The sequence below is a fragment of the Geotrypetes seraphini genome, chromosome 2 (genome assembly GCF_902459505.1).
Source record: "Geotrypetes seraphini chromosome 2, aGeoSer1.1, whole genome shotgun sequence".
Taxonomy (NCBI): Eukaryota; Metazoa; Chordata; class Amphibia; order Gymnophiona; family Dermophiidae; genus Geotrypetes; species Geotrypetes seraphini.
The window spans coordinates 96970060-96995981 of record NC_047085.1 but is presented as its reverse complement, the minus strand read 5'-3'; the positions used below and the strand labels follow the sequence as shown (position 1 = coordinate 96995981).

The 25922-nt window shown below is 43.6% G+C and overlaps 1 protein-coding gene across 5 annotated transcripts in view; it reads right to left on the bottom strand.

Annotated features, from left to right (window-relative positions):
• Nucleotides 1-25922, bottom strand: part of UBE2W (ubiquitin conjugating enzyme E2 W) — a 166010-nt gene that overhangs the window by 24193 nt on the left and 115895 nt on the right. For all 5 annotated transcript variants that reach the window (XM_033933316.1, XM_033933314.1, XM_033933315.1 and 2 more), the window contains one exon: nucleotides 16018-16173. In XM_033933316.1, coding sequence (XP_033789207.1) covers nucleotides 16018-16173 — 156 coding nt within the window. The remainder of the gene's footprint in view (nucleotides 1-16017; nucleotides 16174-25922) is intronic.

Below are 25922 nucleotides of genomic sequence, written 5' to 3'. Positions count from 1 at the left end.
ACAGGAAGTGATGTCATCTTCTGTAAGCGTCTGTTTAGCAGGAAGCTGTCTTTGTAGAGCCTTTGACCAAAATAGTGTGTAATCTGATTGTATGTATTTTGGAGTAAAAACTTGGGTTAGGTCTATTGGAAGACCAATTTCTACACTGTTTGTTTCTGCAGATGTGGTCCATTCACCCTGAAGCAGCAAGGTAGCGAAACGGGACCGGGATTTCATCAGCTCTGCATTTTGAAAGTTAAGTCAAGTTTTTCAAGTTAAATTAACAATATACAGTGGTACCTTGGATTACGAGCATAATCCGTTCCAGGAGTATGCTCGTAATCCAAAATGCTCGTTTATCAAAGCGAGTTTCCCCATATGAAATAATGGAAACTCGCTTTGATAGGTTCCCACCCTCCACCCCGCCCCCCCGAGGTTAGCAGCGATGCTCCCCCCCCACGAGAATCGGCATTGCTCCCCCCGAAGGCCCCCCCCACGAACCAGCACCCTCCCCCCGCCGCCATCCGGCACCCCACCCACCGCCATCCGGCACCTCCCCCCCGCCGCGACCTGAGATCCCCCCAACCCACCCGAACCCTCTTCTTACTTTGATGTAGCCTCCGCACCTGCACCAGCATGTCCTGTGCTGTGCCGGTGCCCGAAAATTTGCCTCCAGTGCTGGGCCTTGAGCATGTGCGCATGCTCAAGGCCTGAGAGTTCACGTTGGACGTGAACTCTAAGGCCCAGCACCGGAAGTTGCAGTTTACATGGAGAACTTCTGCCTCAACAAGCCTGGAATCTAGACTGCTTGTCTCTTCAGACTATCTCTTGGGCCCAACGAACTGGCCAGTGACCTCAACCCCCACCGAACCTTGCGTACATAGATGGGGAGCATGAAAGTAGTCGGCCACAATCCTGGAAAAATTACCATGGAGTCATTCAGCCTGCACTCAAGCCCATTGTGGACAGAACCTAGGACGAGCCTCGCTCCCAAGAGATCGGTCCCTTAGCCCCCAAACTATTAGTGCAAGCAGTCCAAGTGGATGCACTTCAAAGCAGTCTGCCCCTTGTAAGCAGACCTTCAACCTTAGTGTCTGTGCTCTCCCGCAGCCAAAGATGCCCCAAGATTAGGATCCTCTACAGCACCGAAAAAAAGCCTCGCAAATGGTAAGTAAAGCTGAATTTACTTGAAAAATAAATACGAACAAAAAAGACAGGCTCCTACCATCTCACTTTTAGAGAGACAACTGAGGAATTGGAGGATAGCCCAGAGGGATTGGAAGCAGAACAAAAAAAATGCTATTCTCTACATGCATTCTCTTGAGAAGGGATTGATTACCTGAAGATTCAGGTATATAATGCGTCTGTCACACTAGAGACATTATTGTGCTGGTTCCTATTTTCCTGATGCTCAATTCATTCAAGCAATTGAGGCCTGAACCAAACAGATTAGGTCAAGAACCAAACTGTTATGGTTGCCTGAACCAAACAGATTAGGTCAAGAACCAAACTGTTATGGTTGCCTGAATGTTTCCTGAATTTCTACTGACTGCCAGTTGAAAAATACACTGGTATTCCAAAGAGCATCTGCACTTCATCTTGAAGTGTGAAGTTGGTAACACGACAGATTTACACAAAGTTAAGTATGAGATAAGAAGTGGGCCCTTCCTGGTTGGTGCCGGCACTCGCAGGAAGAGTATCTCAAACAATATAGACCCTACCATTCTCAAAGCTTACATTTCATCTGCTGGACAGGAGGAATGTATGATCTGTATTGGGCCAAAACAGTCATTTGAGGACAGTGAACAAAAGTCTGGTACTGGACTGTATGTGACAGAAGAGTTTTGGTAGTAAAGAGACAGTCTCTCTGTGCCATCAAAGTACAGAATCTCTATGTACACCAGCATTACACAGAAGTGCAAGCTGATAATTATGGCTTCTTACCTTGTGCAAGGGACCAGCTGCTGGTGCTGGCTGGGTCTACACTAACCAGATGTTATCTAGTTGGCTTGCTGTGGATGCAGCATGAGCCGAAGGGACAAATCCTGCATTTCATCCAGAGAATCTGCTCCTAAGCAAGTAGTGTGTCATGGTGAAAAATTGGGGTTTACTCCTATAGTTCAGGAAATGTAGTTGCTATTTCTAGTCTGCAAAAAGCAGACTATATATTTGGCTGTTAGTATTCTCTTCTCAGGAATAAGTCTTGGGGCTCCTTTTACTAAGGTGCGCTAGTGTTTTTAGTGCGTGCTATAGTGTGCGCTAGCTGAAAAATTACCGCATGCTTAAAAGGAGGCGGTAGCTGCTAACACGCACTAAAACAGCTAGTGCGCCTTTGTAAAAGGAGCCCTTACTATTAATTAATTTTTTTTTATTTAAAAAAAAAAATATCCCACTTAAAAATACCTAAGCTAGTACTGTAACATATTACATAAGCAGATATCTATTTTGTGCAATACTTAGCTAAATCTTTGGTATAATCCGAGTAGTATTTGTGTGCCATTTTGCTAATTATTATATAACAAAAATATATAAAATATATTACTACATTAGCATATTTTTAATGGGTACAACCGATGTGAAACAAAACCTGTTCAGTGATCATTGTAGTGATATTTCCCTAGATGCAGAAGTCTAGAGAATTGCTATAGGGGATGACTTTCTGTCTTTGGCAGAGTAATACTAATATCTGCAATTGTCTGTACTTTTTCTAAGAATTACCCACTACCGGCGGATTAGGAATATCGCATCAACCTCTTTGTAGATATATGCTGCTATTTAACAATGCCTCTAACACAAAAATTTCAATAGGTCAGGTTCTATCCTTGTTAAACCTTAGCATTCTTATTATGATGTTACTTGAATTGTAAAGTGTTACTTTGTACACTTGATCCAAAAAAAATATTAAAAAAAAAAACACAACTCTGCAGTGTGCATACTACAGACATTCTTTTCTGCTGCTCTTGTACATTTCAATACTTCAGCTATATCAGCTGTGCGCAGAACTCACTAGGGTATATAATGGATGCACAGATATTGCCATGCAGTATCTTTTACCTGTATACATCCCAAACAAAATTACATATCATCTCTCTGGATCTTGCACTTGGGCATCCAGTTTAAAGGGAAACTGAATTAATGTCACCACTCCATGCTATTATTAGAGGTGAAACCACGGTAGCCCACCCATTCCCTTTTGAGATTCCTGTGTTCTTCAATGAGATGAGATGAATCTCCTTCTAGAACATTACATTCACTTTGGTACAATGTCACATCAAGCAGCTTCATCCACGTTCATTGGACATCTGTAGGCTTACCATTAAATTTGAATCACAAAGCCCATAAATACAGCTCTACATTCAGTGTTCACCAGCCTAGGCACTGAAGACCCTACTCCCAATCACAATGAACATCCCATCATAAAGCTTCTACACCAAATCCACACAATCTTCTTACAAATCATCCCTTCCTCCCTCCCCATCCCTTCTGCTAAAATAGACCCACCCCCTCCCTTTCATTCTAGGGACTATTTCCCAGGATTTTTGTTCTTCCAGTAGGAGATGCACTGTGGTGCACCCCTTCTATGGGGAAACATACAGTCTACACTTGGTCCCCTTTTTCCTTTACCCCTTCCAGACAACCTTTATCTCCCTCCTTCCCTTTTCCTCCACAGCCAGCAGTAGCCCATTATCCCACAATACAAGGTTTAATTAACAAGTTTGGCTCATTTCCTAACATGAAGCCAGTAGGTGGAGCTTGTCGCCATATTAATTCACCCACAATAGCCTATTAGAAACCAAGGAGATTTAATTTTGAAGAGACTGCATCAATCAGAGACTGTTTTGAGTGTATCAAGATGGCAGCAGTGTGAGGAGACAACTTCAGCGTTGTCATGTGATGCCATCTCCTGTTAAACCTCCTTGGTCCCATTCTGCTTACTAACTCCCTTGCTTTTTCCAGCATTGTGAGGTATAACATATTTTAAGCAGCTTTGCCAGAAACAAGGCAAACTGCAGCTCTCTCCGATACATCTCAGTACACACTGGTGCCACTACTCTCCATTGGGTAGCCACATGCATCAAATAAGTCTTGGAACAACAGAAGATGGCTGCCATTATTATTATTTTTTTTTTTTTACAGTAAGTTTAACGCAACTGCTTCTGGTCACCCAATTTGATATGTGGATTTTCACCAGCTATATCAGTTATTCCCTCTCTCTTGTATCAGGCCGATATGGTGGGCCCATTCACAGGACAGCAGCTTTTCCACTACCCCTAGGTACAGCTTCTCTGGAAGCCATTGCTTGAAGAAAGTCCTAGCCCAGAATTCTTCACAGTCTCCGGCAAACATTACTTTGCTGGTTCCTATTTTCCTGATCCTTAATTCATTCAATCAATTTTGAAGATTTTTGCTGGAGCCCTTATAATTGCTGAGACAACCAGCCTGTCATCTTATTAAGCAGATCCTTTCCTCAGGTCTGTCACCCTCTAGGTACATGTGCCAATTTTTTCTGATTTTCCCCAATGCCAAATACATCTTATTAAGATTGTCTTCTAAGGACTTTTTCATTATCTCCTGCATAAAGTCATTACCTGCCAAATGCATGGCTCTAATACCATCTGCCATCATCTTAGTCTCATATGACCATTCCTTATCTCTATAAAAAATAAATTGGAGAAAAACTATATTCATAAATTCACCTAATTTATAATATATCAAATAAAGTGAATATAATTATAAATTGCTTATAAAATAAGATATAATAAAATATGAATTAGAGTGCTCAGCGTGATATCTTATTCAAAATCAGCAGGTTTATAGAATAAAGATGTATTGTAGCTACATCATTGCACTCACCTGCCTACCAACCCTTCAATATTAGTTAAATCTGGTCTATCTCAGTAGACTTATATATATCAGGCAATATGAAAAGTACTTAGCTGGATCCTGATGAAGATGATTATCAGATGAAGAATACAGGGTCCGCTTTTATTGCACTCGTCTTCACAAGATGAAAATAAAAATGTGCATACTTATAGGTTGTTGCAGGTGCTGACAATCGTGCAATGAACTAATTCATATTGATGTAGCTGGCTTAGAAAAAAGTTGTATAAAAGTGAGTCCCCAAAACAAAAAAACTGCTTTAACAAAAATCACCATATATCCAAAGCTCCACAGCGTGAAAAGTTAAAATATCCAAAATCTCCTCAAAGAGGATGATCAGATTATTCATCTGATAATCATCTTCATCAGGAACCAGCTAAGTACTTTTCATATTGCCTGATATATATAAGTCTACTGAGATAGATCAGATTTAACTAATATTGAAGGGTTGGTAGGCAGGTGAGTGCAATGATGTAGCTACAATACATCTTTATTCTATAAACCTGCTGGTTTTGAATAAGATATCACGCTGAGCACTCTAATTCATATTTTATTATATCTTATTTTATAAGCAATTTATAATTATATTCACTTTATTTGATACATCCCTTATCTCTGCCTTGCCACAGAGGCTTTCCAGACATATCCAACCTGTCCACACTTTGTCAAAAGATGACCCAATCAGCTTGTCGGCGAGGGCACCATGGTGGTAGTGTGAAAAAGTGGGTCAACCCTCCTACTTTCTGGTGTATTCTGCGCATGCACTAATTGCTAATCACCAGCAACTTATTCCATGCAAATTTAGCAACCATTGTCTTTCTGAAATTGTTACAATAGCGGCCGCAACAGTGGCCCTTTGAATTTTACTGAGAACATTAGAGAATCATCCCCCAGTCAGGTTGCCAAGGTATCTACAATGAATATACATGAAATAAATTTGCAGACAATGGAAGTAATGGTGGAAACAGAGACTGTGTCTGAATTCAAGAGTGCCTGGGATAGGCACGTGGAATCTCTCAGAGAGAGAAAGAGATAATGGTTACTAAGGATGGGCAGACTAGATGGGCCATTTGGCCTTTATCTGCCATCATGTTTCTATGTTTCTAACACTCTTTCATATATATTCATTATAGATATCTTGAAAATCAGGATGTCTGTGAACCCCAATCCAGGACCTACCTTTATTTTTTATCCATCTTCCTCTCAATCTTTATAAGCCTCCTTTGTCTCCCCTGCTGCAAAAGATCCCCACAAATAAACCACCATACTTTATTATATGGATGATTCTGGTAGGATCATGTGTTGCATTTGTTTTACGGCACATATATTGCCTAGCATTGAGACCATAAAATTCCATTTTGGTCTCAAACCATAAAAGATTCTCTCATATGCAAGTGGTGTTTCATAAGTACTTCTTTGCAAACACTATGGGCTCCTTTTACAAAGGCGCGCTAGCATTTTAACATGCGTAATAGCGTGCGCTAAACCTCCGGATGCGCTAGACGCTACCGCCTCCTCTTGAGCAGGCAGTAGTTTTGGGCAAGCACGGGGGATAGCGCATGATGAAAAGTCGCAAGATTTAACCCTGCTAGCGCGGCTTTGTAAAAGGAGCCCTATGTTGCACATCATATTACTTTTCTTCAGTAATGCCGTCTTGCTACTCCACAAAAATGGCCTGAATGGGAGGTTAATCTTGAATTATTTACTAGTCTACATCCTCCCCCCAATTTTCTGCAAGAGACCTATAATAGTTCTTTTAAAATAACCTTAAGCCTCACAGTGACCTTTCACAGCTGTTTCCTTAACCTCCAGTTAGTGATTGTAGAGGATGTCCTGATAAAGGCAGTGTTTTCATGGAACCAAACTGTTTCTACTTTCAGTGACAGACTTGACAATGTCCAAAGGAATATTCAAAACATACTAAAATTTTCTTATAGCCTTTTCCTAATCTTAGCTTTTCATCTGATCAGCTCAACTGACTGGACATGGGTAAGTTCTATTGTAACGTATTATGGGTCTTAAGGTAAATTTTTTGAAACAATTTGGCTCTTTTATAACAGCATATAAAATTTAAGCAGGGGGGGTCATGTGATGCTAGCGTGCTGATCAGACGTAGGTAGACCGAGCTCCGCTCTAAACTTCAGAAACCCCCGAATCTGCATATAGTCGGCACGTACTGCTCTGGATTTGATTTCTATTACATCGGGCTCTCTCATTCTTCTCTGGGGGCGCCTCGGCAGAGTGTAGATCAGCTGCGGCCGGCATGCCGATACGGACCCCGAGGCCTGGTAAGGAGAGGTCTGCTAAGCCCGGGAAAATGGCGGCCCCCAGCCCGATCTCGGCTGTTATGCCCCAGTACGAGGCAGACATGCAAGTCTCGGTCTGCCATCTCTCCAAACTGCTGGATGAAAAACTGTCCAAATTTCATGCCGTGCTGGAGGAAGTGAAGGACAGCATTGCGGGTCACGCTGCGCGCCTCCAGCAGGCTGAAGAGAGGATCTCGGCGCAGGAAGACTGGGCAGAGACTGCGGACGGGCGTTTGGCGGCCTTGGAAGCAAAACTCCAGCAGCTGGATGATCGGGCTGAGGAGGCAGAAAAACGCAGCCGTCAAAATAATTTACGGCTCATAGGGGTGCCGGAGTCGGTCCGTGATGCTGAGCTTGGAGACCTGGTGGCCACGTGGTTGCCTCAAACCCTCGGACTTCCATCTTCCCTGGGCCCAGTGCATGTGGAAAGGGTACATCGTATAGGAGCACCACGTGCTGAGGGAGCCCGACCACGTCCTGTTATAGCCCGATTCCTCAACTATGCGGTTAAGGCTTGCATTCTGGAGGCATACAGACGAGCCCGCTCCTTGGATTACAACGGCACCAAGCTCTTGCTCTTTCAGGATTTTTCCATCAGGCTCTCGGAGAAGCGAAGGGCTTTGGCGCCCTACTGCACGCAGCTTCATGCCAGAGGGATTAAATTCACTCTTCAATATCCTGCTAAGGTGCGCATTCAAAACAACATTGGTGTAGTTCTGATGGATACTCCAGCAGCGTTCCGTTCTTACCTGGAGGGACTGCCGGCTCCTTGAGGGGTCTGGAGTTGATGAAGGCCTGATTGAAATACTGCTTCGACCTCCGGGGAGGTAGCGGGCTCTCTCCATGCTGTTGGGGCAGGGATGGACTCCTTTGGCTCAGGCTTGCAGAGAGATGGATGATGGAGGTTTCTGGATTCTGGCTCCTGGACGTATACACCCAATGGCTATCTTCCTGCCACCTGTGCCTGTTGAGTCCCTTATGTGGGCTCCGGGTCTGTTTCACATTGCAGGGGGTCTGATTCTCTTGCTCTGAAGCTTGCTGAGGAGTCCGTGTTGGACATTATTTTTTACCCATAGTTGACGGAGCGAGTTTGTTTACTTTTGTTGCTCCTGTGCTGACTATATAGATATCATGCTGCACTTTGTTTTCTGGGGGGGAAGGGGGGTGCGGGGTACTGGTTACGTCTTGGTTCCCGGATGGGTAGAGTAATGGAAGGATGGACTGTTCTGAGGGGGGGTGGCTGGGAGGTGGGGGGAGTGTGTCGGGGGGGGGGGGTATGTATGGGGATGTATGTGTGGAGTCTCGAGAGCACGGTTTTTTTTTCATTTGCCAATACCTGACCTCTTTGGTGATTTGCGGGGGGAGGGCCTTGCTGGGGGGCTCTTCTCCCTCTCTTATTTGACTGTTATTTCTGCTCCTGTTGTTCCATGGCGGGTGGACAATGGTTAATCTAAAATTTTCCTCCCTTAATGTGGACGGGATCCATTCTCTGGTCAAATGGAAGAAAATACTTTCCTGGTTCCGCAGGGAACGTATTGATATTGCTTTCCTACAAGAGACCCATCTCACAACTGTAGAACATGAGAAACTTAGGAGGGACTGGGTGGGTGAGGTGTACTACTCTTCTTATAACACCCGTCAGAGGGGGGTAGCAATTTTGGTCCATAAGCAACTCCCATTTCAATTGCATAAGGTTATACAGGACAAAGAGGGCCGATATGTTCTAGTGCTGGGAGAGCTCTGGGGACGGCTTTACTTATTTTGTAATGTATACGCCCCTAATATCTATAATCACTGTTTCTTTTCGGGGTTGATGTCACGGCTGGCACAGTACCCGGGTTACCACATCCTTATGGGGGGCGACTTTAACATCACGGCGGATCCCTCTCAAGATTGTGCTCCTGCCAAGCGCTTCCCTAAGGATCACATGGGTAAAGGAGTTAACTTTCTGACCACGCAGTTAGGGCTCTTAGATATTTGGCGCCTATTCCACCCCACGGAGCGTACTTACACGTTTTACTCCAATCCCCACAATCTTTATACTCGTCTTGACTACTTCTTGCTCTCTCCCGTGCTGCTGCCCATTGTCAGTGCTGTAGAGATAGTGGAAGTTCCTCTTTCTGATCACTCCCCTGTGACACTATCCCTTCAAATTACCGCTAACTCTTCGGCTCGGACATTGCGTTTCCCGGGATACCTCTTTAAAGATCTTGCTTTTCATAGATACCTTAGGGAAAAATGGCTGGATTACTGTAGTACCAATTCTATCCCTGACATTGATCCAGGGCTATTCTGGGAGGCTTCCAAGGCGGTACTGCGTGGTTTCGTTCTTGTTTATGTCGTGGGGAAGAAAAAGAAAATGGAAGCGGAATTGCTGCTGCTATCAGGCGAGTTCCAACAGCTGCAGAGGCGACACCAGGGGACCTTGCAGGAGGCTGATCGTATCCGCTTACGTACACTTCGACAACAGATAGACGCGATTCTCACACAGCGAGCGGAGAGGGATTTGTATTTTCGTCGTTATAATCTACATCGGTGGGGGGGAGAGCTGGAAGGTTGATGGCACGCTTGGTCCGCCCTTATCGTAAGCGACAAGTCATCACAGCTATTACCGACACGCAGGGTCACACTCATACAACAAAAGCACACATCCATCAACAATTTGTGACGTATTATAAGGACCTGTATGTTGAGCGGCCCTCGACGGGCGCGGATAGAGAACGCTTTTTCAGTGATATCATCCTTCCAAAGCTCCAACCGACCCATATTCAAGCTCTGAATGCTCCCATTACTCATCTTGAGGTGGAATTGGGTATAAAAGAGCTTAAATTGACTAAATCCCCTGGGCCAGATGGTTATGGGCCGGAATACTACAAGATTTTGTCTGACGTTATATATCTAACTCTCTGGCGGATGCTTTTAATTCTTTGCACTCCCAAAAAGGTGTGGACCGCTATAATCTGGCACATGTTGTTTTGTTACCCAAGCCGGGAAAGGATCCGTCTCATGTGGGCTCTTACAGGCCCATATCGCTTCTTAATCAAGACGCAAAACTGCTTGCAGCGTTACTTGCTAAACGCCTGAACGTATACCTCCACCTCCTTATTCATGAAGATCAGGTGGGGTTTGTGCCTGGCAGATATGCCTCAATGAATCTTACGAGAGCTTTGATGGCCATTTATTCTCGCAGAGGGGGAAATAACCAGGCGGCTATAGTGGGCCTTGATATGGAGCAGGCGTTTGATAGCATCTCTTGGTTGTAACTTTTTTGGGTTATGGGGCAATATGGGTTTTTGGACTGGGTGCGTGGTCTTTATTTTTTGCCTCAGGCTAAGCTTTTTATTAATGGACAACTTACTTCCTCCTTTCCGCTTGAACGAGGTACTCGCCAGGGGTGCCCCTTGTCCCCACTACTTTTTCTCCTGGCTATTGAACCTTTGGCGGTTAAAATTCGATCTCATCCCTTTCTTCTCGGTATTAAGGTTGGAGCCAAGGAAAGTTGCATTAATCTCTTTGCGGACAATATTCTGTTATATTTGGAAAACGCGCCCTTACACTTACTGGAGGCCCTTTCTCTTGTTCGAGACTTTGGGACAGTCTCGGGACTTCGGGTTAATTGCGCCAAATCGGAACTCTTGCCTCTGGCCTCTCATAGACATGAGCAATGGCATGATGCTCTACCGATTCCACCGGTTCGGAAACCCATGCGCTACCTTGGCGTTTATTTGAGCACCCAATCTCATCTCCTTTATCAGTACAATGTTCTCCATCATATTGAGGCTATCCGTGCTCTTTGCGAGAAGTGGAAGGATTTGCCCCTTTCCCTTTGAGGCCGCGCGGCATTATTCAAAATGGTGCTCCTGCCAAAACTTTTATATCCGCTTCAAACGATTCCGCTTTGGATCCTGAATAGAGATGTCCAAGTCTTTCAGTCTACTCTTCTTTCTTTTCTGTGGCGCAACAAACGGGCTCGAATCAGTTTTGATACCTTATCCCTAGACACTAGGCAAGGAGGCCTGAATCTTCCTGATATTCGCATGTACAACGTTGCTTCCCTGATGCGCTTTGATTATGAGGGCATCTCTGGCCATTATAGGTATTCCCCTTCGGGTTGGATCCGTGCTCCTCATTCCTTTGTATCTTTATTGCATTTGTTCCCCCAGTCTTTTCCGGGGGTGGATTTCCGATTCCCTCTCCTGAAACTGCTCGGTCAGGCCTGGTGGTGGTGGCGGAGGGTGCAGGGGCAGGCTCCACAGGCTTCTCCTTTCTTGCCCCTGGTGGGTAACGTAGATTTCCTCCCGGGGATGGGTACAACGGGGTTTCAACTGTGGGATTCCCGGGGCTGTGTCAGCTTGCGACATCTCTCTGACGAGAGCACGGGGACTTTCCCCACTTTTTCACAACTCCAGACTCGGTGGGACCTCCCGGTTACGCATTTTTGGGCCTATTTGCAAGCCAGACATTACTATTTTTCCCTAATTCGACGGTGGGGAGAGCATTGGACACTGGGGAAATTGGACTCTTATTTGGCACTCTTACCTTCTCAGACAAATACCTTGTCCACTTGGTATAGGCTTCTCAAAAATGCTCTCCCTCCCTCTTATCTGCCTAGGATTCTGGCCCAGTGGTCTCGAGATTTGGCTCTTGAATTTACCGAGGCCCAATTTTTGGACCTTTTTACTAACCTTACTCAATTCACGGGATCAATGGACCTTAGGGAAATGCAATATAAGATCCTGCATCGGACTTACATCTCTAGGGCTCGGGGACATGCCATGGGTTTATGGGATGATGACAGTTGCTCTCATTGCCGGAGAGCGACGGGCACACTACTGCACATGTTTTTGGAGTGCCCCCATGCAGCTTTATGGCTCCAGTTCTCCCTTTTCTTGAGGGCCTATTTGGCCGGACCATTTCCCGGTCCTATGGTCTCTTATTGTTGGGTGACATGGGGGAAGTGTCCGCTGCAGGTTTTACCACACCGTATCAGAAGTTTTTGTACACTGCACTCCTAGTGGTGAAAAAGATGTTGCTTTTGCATTGGGTGGGGCCTGAGCCCGCATCCTTCAATCAATGGCTCCAAAAAATGTGGGAGCTAGCTGCTTTTGAACTTCAGACCCATGCGGCTTCTACTGGACGTGATAGGGTAGTATATGTTTCCCTGTGGAGAGCATTTCAAGTTGCGGCTGACTCCGCAGCTCCCATAGTCCTGCCTTAATCTGGTCCCTTTTGGCTATGGGCGGCCACTTGATTGAGGTTTCCTCCCTGCGACCTGACCGGCGACTCTCGAGCTCGGACGATTGTGGTTTGTGTGTGGAGTGCTAGGTGTGTGGCTGTTGTGGATTGTGCGGATTGCTTGTGCTGGATAGTCATGTATGTTGGATGGATGGGAGATTGTAGGGTATGGGGTCTCTATTAATGAAAAATGTTTTTGCAGTCTTTATTATCTTGAGGAGAGTGCTTTCTGGGGCACCTATTGAGACCCGTTTTGGCGGGATTCTTCTCTTTCATTACATTGCTTTTGTGTTACTCCATGACGGCTGTTACGAATGCACCTCCTCTGCTCTGGGGCATCTGTATTTCCTACTGTTTTGCATTTCTGTTGTACCAGTTCTGTGGTTCTATGCCTGACCATTGTTGTGTGTATTGACTGCTTTTTCAATAAAAATTATATGCAAAAAAAAAAAATAAAAAATGTAAGCAATTGCTGTAAGAGTTTGTGGTTTCTTATTCTTACTTTTTGAATATGTTGGAATTGAATCAAATCAAATAAACTTGACGTAGATAGCAGTATGGAATCCATATGGATAGAAATTCAATATGTGAAGAAAGGAATATAAAGGTAGGGTTATAATACCATCCCCCAGGACAAAATGAGCAGACAAATGAAAAAATGTTTTCAGAGATTAGGAAAGCTGGAGAATTGGGCAGAGAGTATAGGAAGAGAGTATGTTAAATCACCACCTAAACTAAGTATATTCCACTAAGCAAAAAACAGAAGAGCCCCCCTATTCACACAACCATACCTCCAACATCCACACACAACAGATGAAAAGTGGGGAAAAAACCTCAGTTCTGCTTCATAGGTAAAAAAACCCCCACTTAGTTTCAAGTTTATTATTAGGATTTGATATACCGCTTATCAAGGTTATCTAAGCGGTTTTTACAATCAGGTACTCAAGCATTTTCCCTATCTGTCCCGGTGGGCTCACAATCTATCTAACGTACCTGGGGCTATAGAGGACTGAGTGACTTGCCCAAGTCACAAGGAGCAGCACGGGGTTTGAACCCACAACCCCAGGTGCTGAGGCTGTAGATCCAACCACTGCAAATCCGTTGTTCATACACTTCAATAACATGAAAAATGCAATCTATATTGGCAAAGGAGATCCATTGCAGGGGGGGGGGCTTCCAAACAGAATACACACATCAACAGTACAAGTCCAATATCCTGTAAGGGTAAAACAATAAATTAGCTTGAATGTCATGCTCTCCTGAAACATTCAGATCGTCCTCCAAACCGAACACCAATTCAGGGCACTCCAAGCCAACAAAGCTAAGAAAGAATATGAAGAGAAACTTGCCAAAGAGGCAAAACCTGAAAACAGTTTTTTTAGGTACATCAAAAGCAGAAAACCAGTGAGGGAATCTGTGGGACTGCTGGATGCTCAGGAAGGTTAAGGCTATAGTGGAGAAACAAAATGAATTCTTTGCTTCTGTCTTTACGGAAGAAGATGTAAGAGATATACCTAAACCCGAAATGGTTTTCAAGAGTGATGATATAGAGGAACTGAAAGAAATCTCGGTGAATCTGGAAGATGCACTAAGCCAAATTGATAAGTTAAAAAGTGATTTAGTACCGGATGGTATACATCCCAGAGTACTAAAAGAACTCAAACATGAAATTGCAGACCTGCTGTTGCTAAAATTGTCTGTAGTACCTGAAGATTGGAGGGTGGCCAATGTTATGCTGATTTTTTTTAAGGGTTCCAGGGGAGATCCGGGAAATTATAGACCGGTAAACCTGATTTCAGTGCCTGGCAAAATGTTGGAAACAATTATAAAAAATAAAATTGAGGAACACATAGATAAACATGATTTCATGAGACAGAGCCAGCATGGGTTCAGCCAAGGGAGATCTTGCCTCACCAATTTGCTTGACTTCTTTGAAGGTGTGAATAAACATGTGGATAAAGGTGAGCTGGTTGAGGTAGTATATTTAGATTTTCAGAAAGTTTTTGATAAAGTTCTTCATGAGAGGCTTTTGAGGAAATTAAAGAGTCATGGGATAGGTGGCAAAGTCCAGTTGTGGATTAGGAATTGGTTATCGAATAGAAAGCAAAGGGTAGGGTTAAATGGTCATTTTTCTCAATGGAGGAGAGTAAACAGTGGAGTGCTGCATGGATCTGTAACTGGGTCTGGTGCTATTTAACTTATTTATAAATGATCTGGAAATTGGAACGATGAGTGAGGTGATTAAATATGCAATGACAATAAACTGTTCAAAGTTGTCAAAACGCATACAGATTGTGAAAATTTTCAAGCAGACCTTAGGAAATTGGAAGACTGGGTGACCAAGTGGCAGATGAAATTTAATGTGGACAAATGCAAAGTGATGTACATTGGGAAGAATAACCCGAATCACAGTTACCGAATGCTAGTGTCCAATGTGTGGCGGTGGCCAAAAAAGCAAACAGGATGCTAGGAATTATTTAAAAAGGGATGGTTAACAAGACTAAGAATATTATAATGTCCGTGTTTCGCTCCATGGTGCGACCTCACCTGAAAGTACTGAGTTCAATTCTGGTCTCCTTATCTCAAGAAAGACATAGCCACACTAGAAAAGGTTCAAAGAGTGACCATGATGATAAAGGGAATGGACCTCCTCTTGTATGAGGAAAGATTAAAAAGGTTCGGGCACTTCAGCTTGGAAAAGAGACGGCTGAGGGGAGATATGATTGAAGTCTACAAAATCCTGAGTGGAGTAGAACAGGTACAAGTGAATCAATTTTTCACTCCGTCAAAAATTACAAAGACTAGGGGGACACTCAATGAAGTTACAGGGAAATACTTTTAAAACTAATAGGAGGAATATTTTTTCACTCAGAGAATAGTTAAGCTCTGGAATTCATTGCCAGAGGTTGTGGTAAGATTGGATAGCGTAGCTGGTTTTAAGGGCTTGGACAATTTCCTGGGAGAAAAGTCCATACTCTGTTACTGAGAAAGACATAAGGGAAGCCACTGCTTGCCCTGGATCGGTAGCATGGAATGTTGCTACTCCCTTGGGTTTTGACCAGGTACTAGGGACCTGGATTGGCTACCGTGATAACAGGCTACTGGGCTTGATGGACCATTGGTCTGACTCAGTAAGGCTATTCTTTTGTTCTAATATTTCTATAATTCTTCTTTCATTTTGAAAGTATACAGTATGTTGTAGTCAAACTCAGTAACAGAAAAGTGGGCAAAATATATTTTTTTTAAAAGGCGAAGAACTCAAAGAGCACTCACCTAGGAATAGTTTTAACAGTAACAAGGCTAGACAAAAAAGCAAATTGCTTCAGTCTGCTCCTGACTTGGATTTAATAAAGACCTAGAGGACTCAAAAGTCCAGAGGTATGCTTAAATTTCCTTCTTCTGAGCTCTAAGAGGTCATTGTATTCACTTGTGTGGTTTAACATCCTTCTCATCAGAGAAAGGTAGAGTTCATAGTTGTAGTCTATTGTTGTAAACTGATTTGTTTGCAAAATATAAAGTAGTTAGCTTTGCATATAAAATTATGTAAAAAAAATGTGGTGGAGATACCAGTTTTTATACCTTCTTGTTTACTTCACTCTAAACATCTTAATCCTACCTTCTCTTTGCAGCTGGAAAGCATGCTTATAATGCTAAGACATACTGATTGCACTGAGAGAGCTGGAGACCAGTCTTCTGTTAGAATGGATAAACAGATATGCCCATTGCTATAAACGTGAGGATGGATAGGGATATTTTCACCTGTGAACATGACCTAGAAAAGAAAGCATTATTAGTAAACACTTACTACTTTGCACTTATAGCATTAAGAACATAAGCATTGCCGTACTGGGTCCAATAAGCCCGGTATCATTTTCCAACAGTGGCTCATCACAAGTACCTGGCAGAATCCCAAAAGAGTAAAAACGGATTTTATGAGGCTTATCCCAGGAATAAGCAATGGATTTTCCCAAATGCATCTTAACAATGGCTTATAGACTTGGGGATTTTTTTCAATTGATTTGTAAGGATTTGTGTGGAAAAAAAACTCAGTTATTTCTTTTTACCCATTTTCATTCATTTCTTTGACTTTACATATTTGTGCTCATAAAAATTTAATCCGTATTAGAACCTTAACACATAAATTGATTCTACATATGTTAATTTGTAAAATTAATGTACAGTAAATTGATTCAGGGTACACTAAAGGCCCTGTTTGCTACAGTATGGTAATCTTTTGTATTTACTGCATGTTTATAATTTATTAAAACACTATACCACCTGAGCTGACTTTAGCAGATTCAGGTGGTTTACAATCTAAACAAAAATCTGAAAGGGGAAGGAACTACAATAAGAATAGGAAATAATGCCACACTCACCTCAAGACACATCAGACACTAACAGTTTCAGGAGTAAAATAAGAAGGGACAAGGGAGGAAAAGGTAACTAGATGAAAGAAGGGAAGGGGAGAACTTAAGATGCAGGAAATACAAAGTCTGTGCAGTAAATGTTAGGGATGTAAACAGCACCTGCCCTGCCCTGAACTCACCACATGGTGTAGACCCCTGGCACATGGGCCCGCATTAACTACTACTTTAGCAGATCATGCTGATGCAGTTGAGTTGCATTTACCACAGCCACATACCTAGAACACCAAACCTGCCTGATTCCTATGCCCAAAGAGACAAACATTCCTCCTTCCAAAACCTAGCAAAGGTTAGGGGCTAAAGCAAGATCAATCCCCAGCTGCTTCTGTCCCCTCAAGTGACAGGTTCAAAATGGTGCTGGTTGACCCCTAGTAGTAGTGTTGTGGTACTACCACTAGGGGTCAAATTAACAAATAGTTAGTAATGACCTTTAGTGATAGTACTGCCACATTACTACTAAGAGTCAATCAGCATCATTTTGAACCTGGCACCAGAAAAGCCAGGAGCAACTGGGGATCACTTACTCACTTTGGGGGGAATTCAACAAAGGGCTCTAAGCTAAAGACATCCTTTGTTGAATTTTCCCCTTAGCCTCTAGATGCCAGGGAATCTACTGGTAGGTCTGGGAGGGGATCAGAAAGTAGAGAATTGCTACTAGGGGGAATGGGTGGGTTTAGTGATCTAGCTATGGTGCAATGTTAAACTGCTGCCAATTTTGCAGTTGCATTAACTGTAAGCACTGTTCCAGTCCTTTCTCTGCCCTGAGCCTGCCCAGTTCTTACCCTACACTATACTAAGCAGCTAGCACAGGATTCTTACTGCACTGACAGTTTTAGCAAATGGTAACTGTAAGTGTGGCTTTGCAGTAGCAGTTATTGCAACTAAACCCCAGGTGAACTTAGTGCACATTCCACATGTAAGACACTTCTGTATTAATGTCAAACCTCAAATATACCATGAAATAAGATGAGCATAGTCACAAAAAATAAGAAAGCTGAAGGTACAGGCTCTTTTTTTTTTTTTTTAAAGAAAAAAGAGATTAGGTTCTTACCTTAATATTTTTACCAGTAGATAGGGATGGTATGCTGAACCAAGGGACTTGCATTCACTCCCACAAGTCAATTGCAGGAGATACTGAATACTGTTTTCAGTACCTCCTCCTTCTTCCTGCTCTTTGCTGCCCCCAGTCAATTAGTTTCAAAGCCGGTGACAATCCTACAGAACAGGAGAAGGAGAATGGGGAAACCCTCTCACCAAGACTTTGATCTGCTTATAATTATAAACATATAGCTCAGAAACATGCCTTAGAGAGGAAAAGAACACAATCTTTATTAGCAAAAAATAAATAAAACACTAAACTGTGAAACTCTGGGGAAAACCCAAGTAACTATATACATTCAAATATAAAGTCTTCCAATTTACAATGGCTAGCAGAAAAGTCAGAGACACAGCCTTCAGATAGCAGGTCAAGGAAGGTGCATCGACAACGATAAGTGGGGGGTTCAGCAAACTATCCCTATCTACTGGAAAAAAAAATATTATTACAGTAAGAACCCAATCTCTTATTCCAGTGCAATAGGGAAAAATGCTTGACTACCTGAATAAATTAATGTAAACCGTTCTGAGCTCCCTTGGGAGAACAGTATAGAAAATTGAATAAATAAATAAATAAAATGCTGAACCAAGGAACCTACCTAAGCAGTCCCAGAAACCCCAGTGGAGAGAAAAGCCTGTCCTCAAAACAGAGGCTCCAAAGGAGGAATCCTCTTAGGCCGCTTCGTTCACTCTATAAAATTTGGTGAAAGTGTGAAGGGACAACCAACTCGTCGCCTGCCAAATCTCAACAGGAGGAATTGTCCTGGATTAAGCCGAGAGAGAGGTCTCCCCTTTTTAGTCTGTTGATGGACCAATGGCATTGCAATGGAGACCATCACCTCTGCATTGGGAGATCCTCACAGTGTGCTCTCCAGCCCAGTAGGCTGGCATCTGTTGTCAGCATTGTCCAACAGTCAATCCTTAGAGGCATCCCAGATGACAGTGACTGAGGTTGCAGCCACCAGAACATGCTGTAGTTGCCCTCCGATATCCAAGGCAATCAAACATGCAGCGGGTTCCTCTGTGGAGACATAAGAACACTAGAATTGCCGCTGCTGGGTCAGACCAGTGGTCCATCCTGCCCAGTAGTCCGCTCACACGGTGGCCCTCAGGTCAAAGACCAGTGCTCTAAATGAGTCCATTCTCACCTGCATACATTCCAGTTTAGTTGGAACTTGTCCAACTTTGTTTTGAAACCCTGAAGTGTGTTTTCCCCTATAACAGATTCCGGAAGAGCATTCCAGTTTTCCACGACTCTCTGGGTGAAGAAGAATTTCCTTATGTTTATACGGAATCTATCCCCTTTCAACTTTAGAGAGTGCCCTCTCGTTCTCTCTACCTTGGAAAGGGTGAACAGTCTGTCTTTATCTACTAAGTCTATTCCATTCAGTATTTTGAATGTTTCGATCATGTCCCCTCTCAGTCTCCTCTTTTCAAGGGAGAAGAGGCCCAGTTTCTTCAATCTCTCACTGTACGGCAACTCCTCCAGCCCCTTAACCATTTTAGTTGCTCTTCTCTGGACCCTTTCGAGTAGTATCGTGTCCTTCTTCATGTACGGCGACCAGTGCTGGACGCAGTATTCCAGGTGAGGGTGCACCATGGCCCGGTACAGCGGCATAATAACCCTCTCCAATCTGTTCATGATCCCCTTTTTAATCATTCCTAACATTCTGTTCGCCCTTTTTGCCACTGCCACACATTGCACAGACGGCTTCATCGACTTGTCGATCAGAACTCCCAAGTCTCTTTCCTGGGAGGTCTCTCCAAGTACAGCCTGTATTCGTGCATGAGATTTTTGTTACCAACGTGCATCACCTTACCTGCGTCTTCACTACTCTGAATAGCTTAGTATCGTCTGCAAATTTAATCACTTCGCTTGTTGTACCAATTTCCAGATCATTTATAAAGATGTTGAAGAGCACGGGTCCAAGCACTGAGCCCTGCGGCACCCCACTCATGACGCTCTTCCAGTCTGAATATTGTCCATTTATCCCTACTCTCTGTTTCCTTTGTTCCAGCCAGTTTTTGATCCACGTGAGTATTAAACCCTCGATTCCATGACTCGCAATCTTCCGAGAGAGTGCTATAGGGGGTGCATATGCGCTCTCACCCAAGGAATCACTTCTATCGTGGCTGCCATCGAGCCCAGAACCTGAAGATAATCCCAGGCCAACAGAGACTGCTGCGCCAGGAGAGCAGAAATTTGGCTCCCAAGTTTCAGTCTGCATGCCTCTGCAAGAAACACTCGGCCTTTCTCCATGAATAATCTGACACCCAGATACTCTAGGAACTGAATGGGCTGCAGCTGGTTCTTCTTCAAGTTGACAATCCATCCCAGACCTTGAAGTATTGACAAGACAGTCTGAACTGCTCTTTCCGCTTCATCCCATGAGAGCGTTTTGATGAGCCAGTCTTCCAGGTAAGGGTGGACCAGCCAACCCAGTTTGTGGAGATAAGCCACCACTACAACCATTACCTTGGTGAAGATCCAGGTGAACACCGCTTCTTTTACTTCATCATGCTTTGTCTTTTGATCTGAATCGCAATAGTACACCCATGTCTTGTCGGCAGTGACTATTCTCTCCAGAACACTCGGATCTTTTTCATACCACCTCAGAATCAGTAAGCTATTTGGGAATTCATTGTGTACAGACTTTCCTGTATCCCAAGTCATCACATATTATGGCAAATGCAGATCCATAGCTGATATCCAAATTTGCAGCCAACTAAGACATCGTTATATGTCGGTCTTCTCTAATCAAGGCATCTGCCCTGTCAATGTACTCTTGTGTGCATGATGTTGATGGGCGACCAGAACAACCTTCATTGATTACATCTGTTCTTTCCACTTTAAACCTTTTTACCCACTCATAGCACCATGAATAAATGATAGGTTTATGTCCATACTGAGTCAATATCAGACAGTGAATTTCTTCCCTCTGCCCTAAGAAAGTGCACTACTGCATGTTTTTCTTCAATGGTGCAATCGAGTGTCCATGTTTCTGACCTCATGTCTGCCACATAACTAAAGGATGAACTATCACGTAATTTAACAATTGCCTTTAATTCGTATATATATATATATATATATATACTAGTCTTTAAGCCCGTTATATTAACGGGTGCTAGAATAGATGTGTCTGTCTGTCTGTGTTTCTTTATCTCTATCTCCTTGGCCACTGTCTGTATCCTTCTGTCTCCCCCTCCCCCCGAACAAAGCTGTCTGTCCCCAGCACACCTCCCCCCAAAGCAGCCCCCTTTCCCTATCTCTCCATGGCCCCTTCTGTCTCCCCCCAGCACACCCCTCCCCAGAAGATAGGGATGGTATGCTGAACTATAGGGTTGTCCATGCATGCTCACGAGCATACTGCACAAGATGTCAATCACACCTTTTCAGCTCCTCCTCCTCCCTGGTCTCTGCTGCCCTGTTCAATTCGTACCAAAGACGGTGACTGCCCTATAGAAGACAGGAGAAGGAGGGGTATGGGGAACTCCCCATAATCTAGTGTCTGATCTGCTCAGCTGAATTTTAAATCACTGAATGAACAGTAATGTAGTTAAAACATTAACAAGCCTCTGAGAGGAACAATGAATGTAAGAAAATACAAGTTAAACAAGAACATATTAGCCTGAACATTTATGGAGCTCAACCATTCTTCCATTTCAATCATATACAAAGAGACTCTTCATAATCCAATAGTCTGACTGACAGGAATAATCCTAGCTGTGGAGCTGACCATTTAGCTTGGAGTCAGCAAGCAGACATATCAGATAAATTGCTGTGCAGAGTTTCAGCATACCATCCCTATCTACTGGAAAATATATTATCAAGGTAAAACCTAATCTCTTTTTATAGTGTAATAGGAATGGTATGCTGAACCAAAGAGACATATGTAAGCAGTCCCCAAAGTCTAATGTGGGAGAGATGAGCCTGCATGTAGTACTGAGGACCCAAAAGTGGCATCCTCTTGTGCTGCTATTTCCATCCTGTAAAATTTGGTGAAAGTTTGAAGGGAAGACCAGGTCACTGATCTATAAATCTCCTCAGGAGAAACTGCCCTTTATTCTGCCCAAGAAGAGGTCACTCCTTTTATTGAATGCACTTTGAATAAGATAGGTGGCTATTTGCTGCTGCTGCTGCTGTATGCAGAGGATTTAGCATTATGAATCCTTCTGGAAGAGGTAGCCTTGGAAGCAGGTCTGCCTCGTTTCACCTGATTGGTTAAGACAAAAAGATGATGTGAAAGACAAAACTCATTGGTTCCCTCCAGGTAATTCAATAGTACTCTTCTGATGTCTAAACCTTTAAGGCCTTGTCTTTTTTTCTTAGACCCTGTGGGGTGGAATCTAACTTCTTGGTTGACATGAAATGCTGAAACAACCTTTGGTAGTAAGGAGGGAACAATATGCAAGGTCACTCCCGCTTCCGTGATCCTGAGAAATGGCTCTGTGCACGACAGGGCCTGCAAATCTGAGACTCTCCTGGCAGAAGTATTTGCCACCAAGACAACTGCTTCGACCATCAGATCCATGAGGGAGGCCTCATGTAAGAGCTCATACAGGGTTCTGCTGAGTCCCTGTAAAGTATATTAAAGTTCCAGAATGGAAACGGGTCTCAAATCAGAGTCCACAGTCTCAGGGCACTTTTCAGGAATCTGTCTGTCCAGGTGGGCAGTTAGCAAAGCTCTCTTCTCTTGGCCTCAGAAGCATGAGAGCCCTGCTACTTAACTCTAAGGAACACCACTCCACTGCCAATCCCTAGTCAAGGCCCTTATGTAGGAACTCCAGTACTGACGAGATAGGGGCATTGCCCGCCTAACTTTTCCTTGTTGCACCAGTGCTGAAACTCCTCCCATGCCTTAGCATGTGCTGAAGCCATTGTTGGCTTTCTGGCTCTAAGATACTTATAAGTATCCTTTTTGGACTAGCGCTGCACATTCAAAAGCCATGCCATAAGACCAAACATCCTGGATCTTCTAGGATAAATTGTCCCCTACGAGATCAAGTCTGGATGCACTTGGAGTTTACGACTTTGTTCCTTTTGTAGTTGTATGAGATCTGCGTACCACAGGCACATGGGCCAATTTGGTGATACAAGAACAACTGTCTGGCAGATTACCCGGCCTATCATGAGCTGGGGGTAAACACATAGAGTAGCCCGGTCTCTGGTCAAGGTTGAACCAGGGTGTCTAGCCCTGCACTCCCGTGTTCTCATCTTTGACTGATGAACCAATCTGCCTTTTTGTTCTTTGCAGTTGCAATGAGGTCAAACGCTGGAAGACCCCATCTTTGCAAAATTGCCTGGAATGCTTTCAGGGGCAATGTCCACTCTCTTAGTTCTAATGTCCGTCTGCTGGGATAATCCACTTGAACATCGTCCACTCTGGCCATGTGCACCGTAGAGATTGCCAGCAGATGTGATTCTGCAGAAAAGAACAATGCTTTCGCATCCTGTTGGAGTGGAGCATTCCTGGTGCTTCTCTGCCTGTTGACATAGGCTACTGCAGTGGCATTGTTGGAGAAGACCAACCTCTTTGTCCTGCAGTTGGAACAGCACCAGATGAATTGCTCGTAGTTCCAGCCCATTCATAGACCACATCAGCTGCAAGAGTCCACTAGCCTTAAACCGGATGACTGTTATGATGAGCCCCACAACCAGACAAGCTGATATCCATCTTCAAGACGACCCCATGAATCAATCTGAAGCAGGATCCCTTTCACCAAACTGTGGATGGAGCCACCAGCTAATGCTGCACTTGGCTGCTGCTCTCCAGGGGACCAGAACTTACGGAGTCTCTCTGAGGCGACCAGTGAGACAAGAAGGAATCCTGGAGGGGGCACATGTGTTCCTTTGCCTAGGGAACCACCTTTATCGTGGCTGCCATTGACCCAAGGACTTGAAAGTAATGCCACGCAGTAAGCTCTGGCTTGGTCAACAGGTCTGTATATCTGACCATGAAGCTTCTGTTTGCATGCTTCTGGAAGGACTGTCGAAACTAGGTGGCTCTTACAAAAATGTTTATCACAGACTCTGCAGCATCTCTACAACTGCTGTTGTTGCTCTGAATACCTACATGAACAGGTTTCATACCCTTCTGCTCTTTCTTCCATCTCTGGAGGATGCCAAGGAAAAGACTGCCAGACACAATCTATAGTTTAAACATTCAAGGCATTGGGAGTTCTTGGTGTCCTACTAACCAACCAAGAATCTTCCTGAATTACAAGTGACTGGCCATTTTATTGGGTTTATGGCATCACTTAATTCATTAGTAAACATACAAAATTAATACATCTACTAAATGAATTACAATTGCTTCATTACAATCCAATGATAAATTGCATACTCCAGCAATGGTTAGCTTTGATAACATGATTTCTTTCATTAGTAATTTCCCTAGCAACAATGACTTAGTTATCACATGCTACTTAATTTCACCCCTGTTAGCAATAGAGGGGGTGTTCTATTTCAGTGCATTGCACATCTTGTAACAACGTGTTCATTTAGGGCACACTGAACTTAGGTACTTCCTCTATTCTGTTAATGGAACATGATATAGCTGGGTCAAACATTTAACCAAGCAATATTCTTTTTACTGTGACTCTGAAGCATTTCTATATCCTTCAACTTCATCGTTTATATTATATACATATACACACTAGTGTCTTCAGTTTTCTCAGGCATGGGGTGTGTCACACATATTGGGTTATGGGCCCCCCTTATATCCTGCTTAATACTATTATTGCCATCAGCCTCCCCCCTTTGTTTCTGTGAGGAATCACTGATTTGACCCCAAGAGGGTTACAGGATGTTACCACAGTTTGCTATATTATCATACTAAAGTGTTGAAGGAGGCAAACCTACAATATCTGATTACATTAATATGTGTGAAATAATTTCTCATTCCAACATCTTATCCACATAAAATATTGTTCTTATGGTCTTTGTACACTTAAATATACTTTTTTGTTTCATTCTGTCAAGAGCTTACCACACCTAAGGAAACAAGTTAACAAAACTCTTAACTTCAAGCCAGTTTGTTTCTGTGCTCCCTTAAAAAAGCTGTGACCAGTACAAACTAGGTTACTCCAGATATTTCAAGTCATGCTCACAGGTCGAGGTGTTAAAGTTTGGGTGACCACACTAAAATCTCTTATGCTCTCATGTTCAGCATTGCACTCTCCAATCCAGAAACCTCCACCTCTGGATGGGATAAATGGTTGGGTTGTAGTCATGAGACAGTATCTGTAGCAGCAACCATGGCCCCCATTTCTTATCAGCTGATGGTATCTTCATTCTTTCTTCACTGCACTTCACTTCAGCTGGGCAGCAAAGAGGGCATGGGAAGAGTCTCTTGAAGTGGGCAAAAGATAAGGGACTAGATTCACTAAGTCAGCAATCATCGCTAAACCTGTTTTCACAGGCTTAGCGACGATCACTGCTAACTGACCTGATTCACTAAACAGCCCACCATGTGTTTTTCCCTTCGATTGCCCATTTTCTGATCCGGCCATGCAAATTAGTAAAACCCCATGCAAAATAGCTAAGTGACTGATTCACTTATATTGCTTGGCTATTTAGCATTGGGTTTTACCGATCCTAAAACCTGATTGCTATAGACCTGTTGGTAACTGTCTTATTGACAGGTATGTCTGTTTTTATTTTTCAATGGCGCCGATATTTTGCGTATATTACACAAGCAAAATATCTGCCCATAAAAAAAAAGAAAAAAAATCCCCCACTGCTGCCATGGCCCTCCCCCAATGACCCCTAACAATTGTGCGCCCCCTTAAGAAAAAGACCTCCCTGAAGAAAAAGGCTGGAGGAATGTCCACCCCCTCCTGCCCGAAAAGACCTCCCCCTTCCCTCCCAAAGAAAAAGGCCCAGCATCGTCATCAGGGAGGAGGAGCAGGAGGTGTTTTCAGTACCTCCTGCTCCCAATGTCAAGGTACAGGGGCAACAGGGCCTGGAGGCAGAAGGAAGTGGGTATCCCTCCTGCCTTTT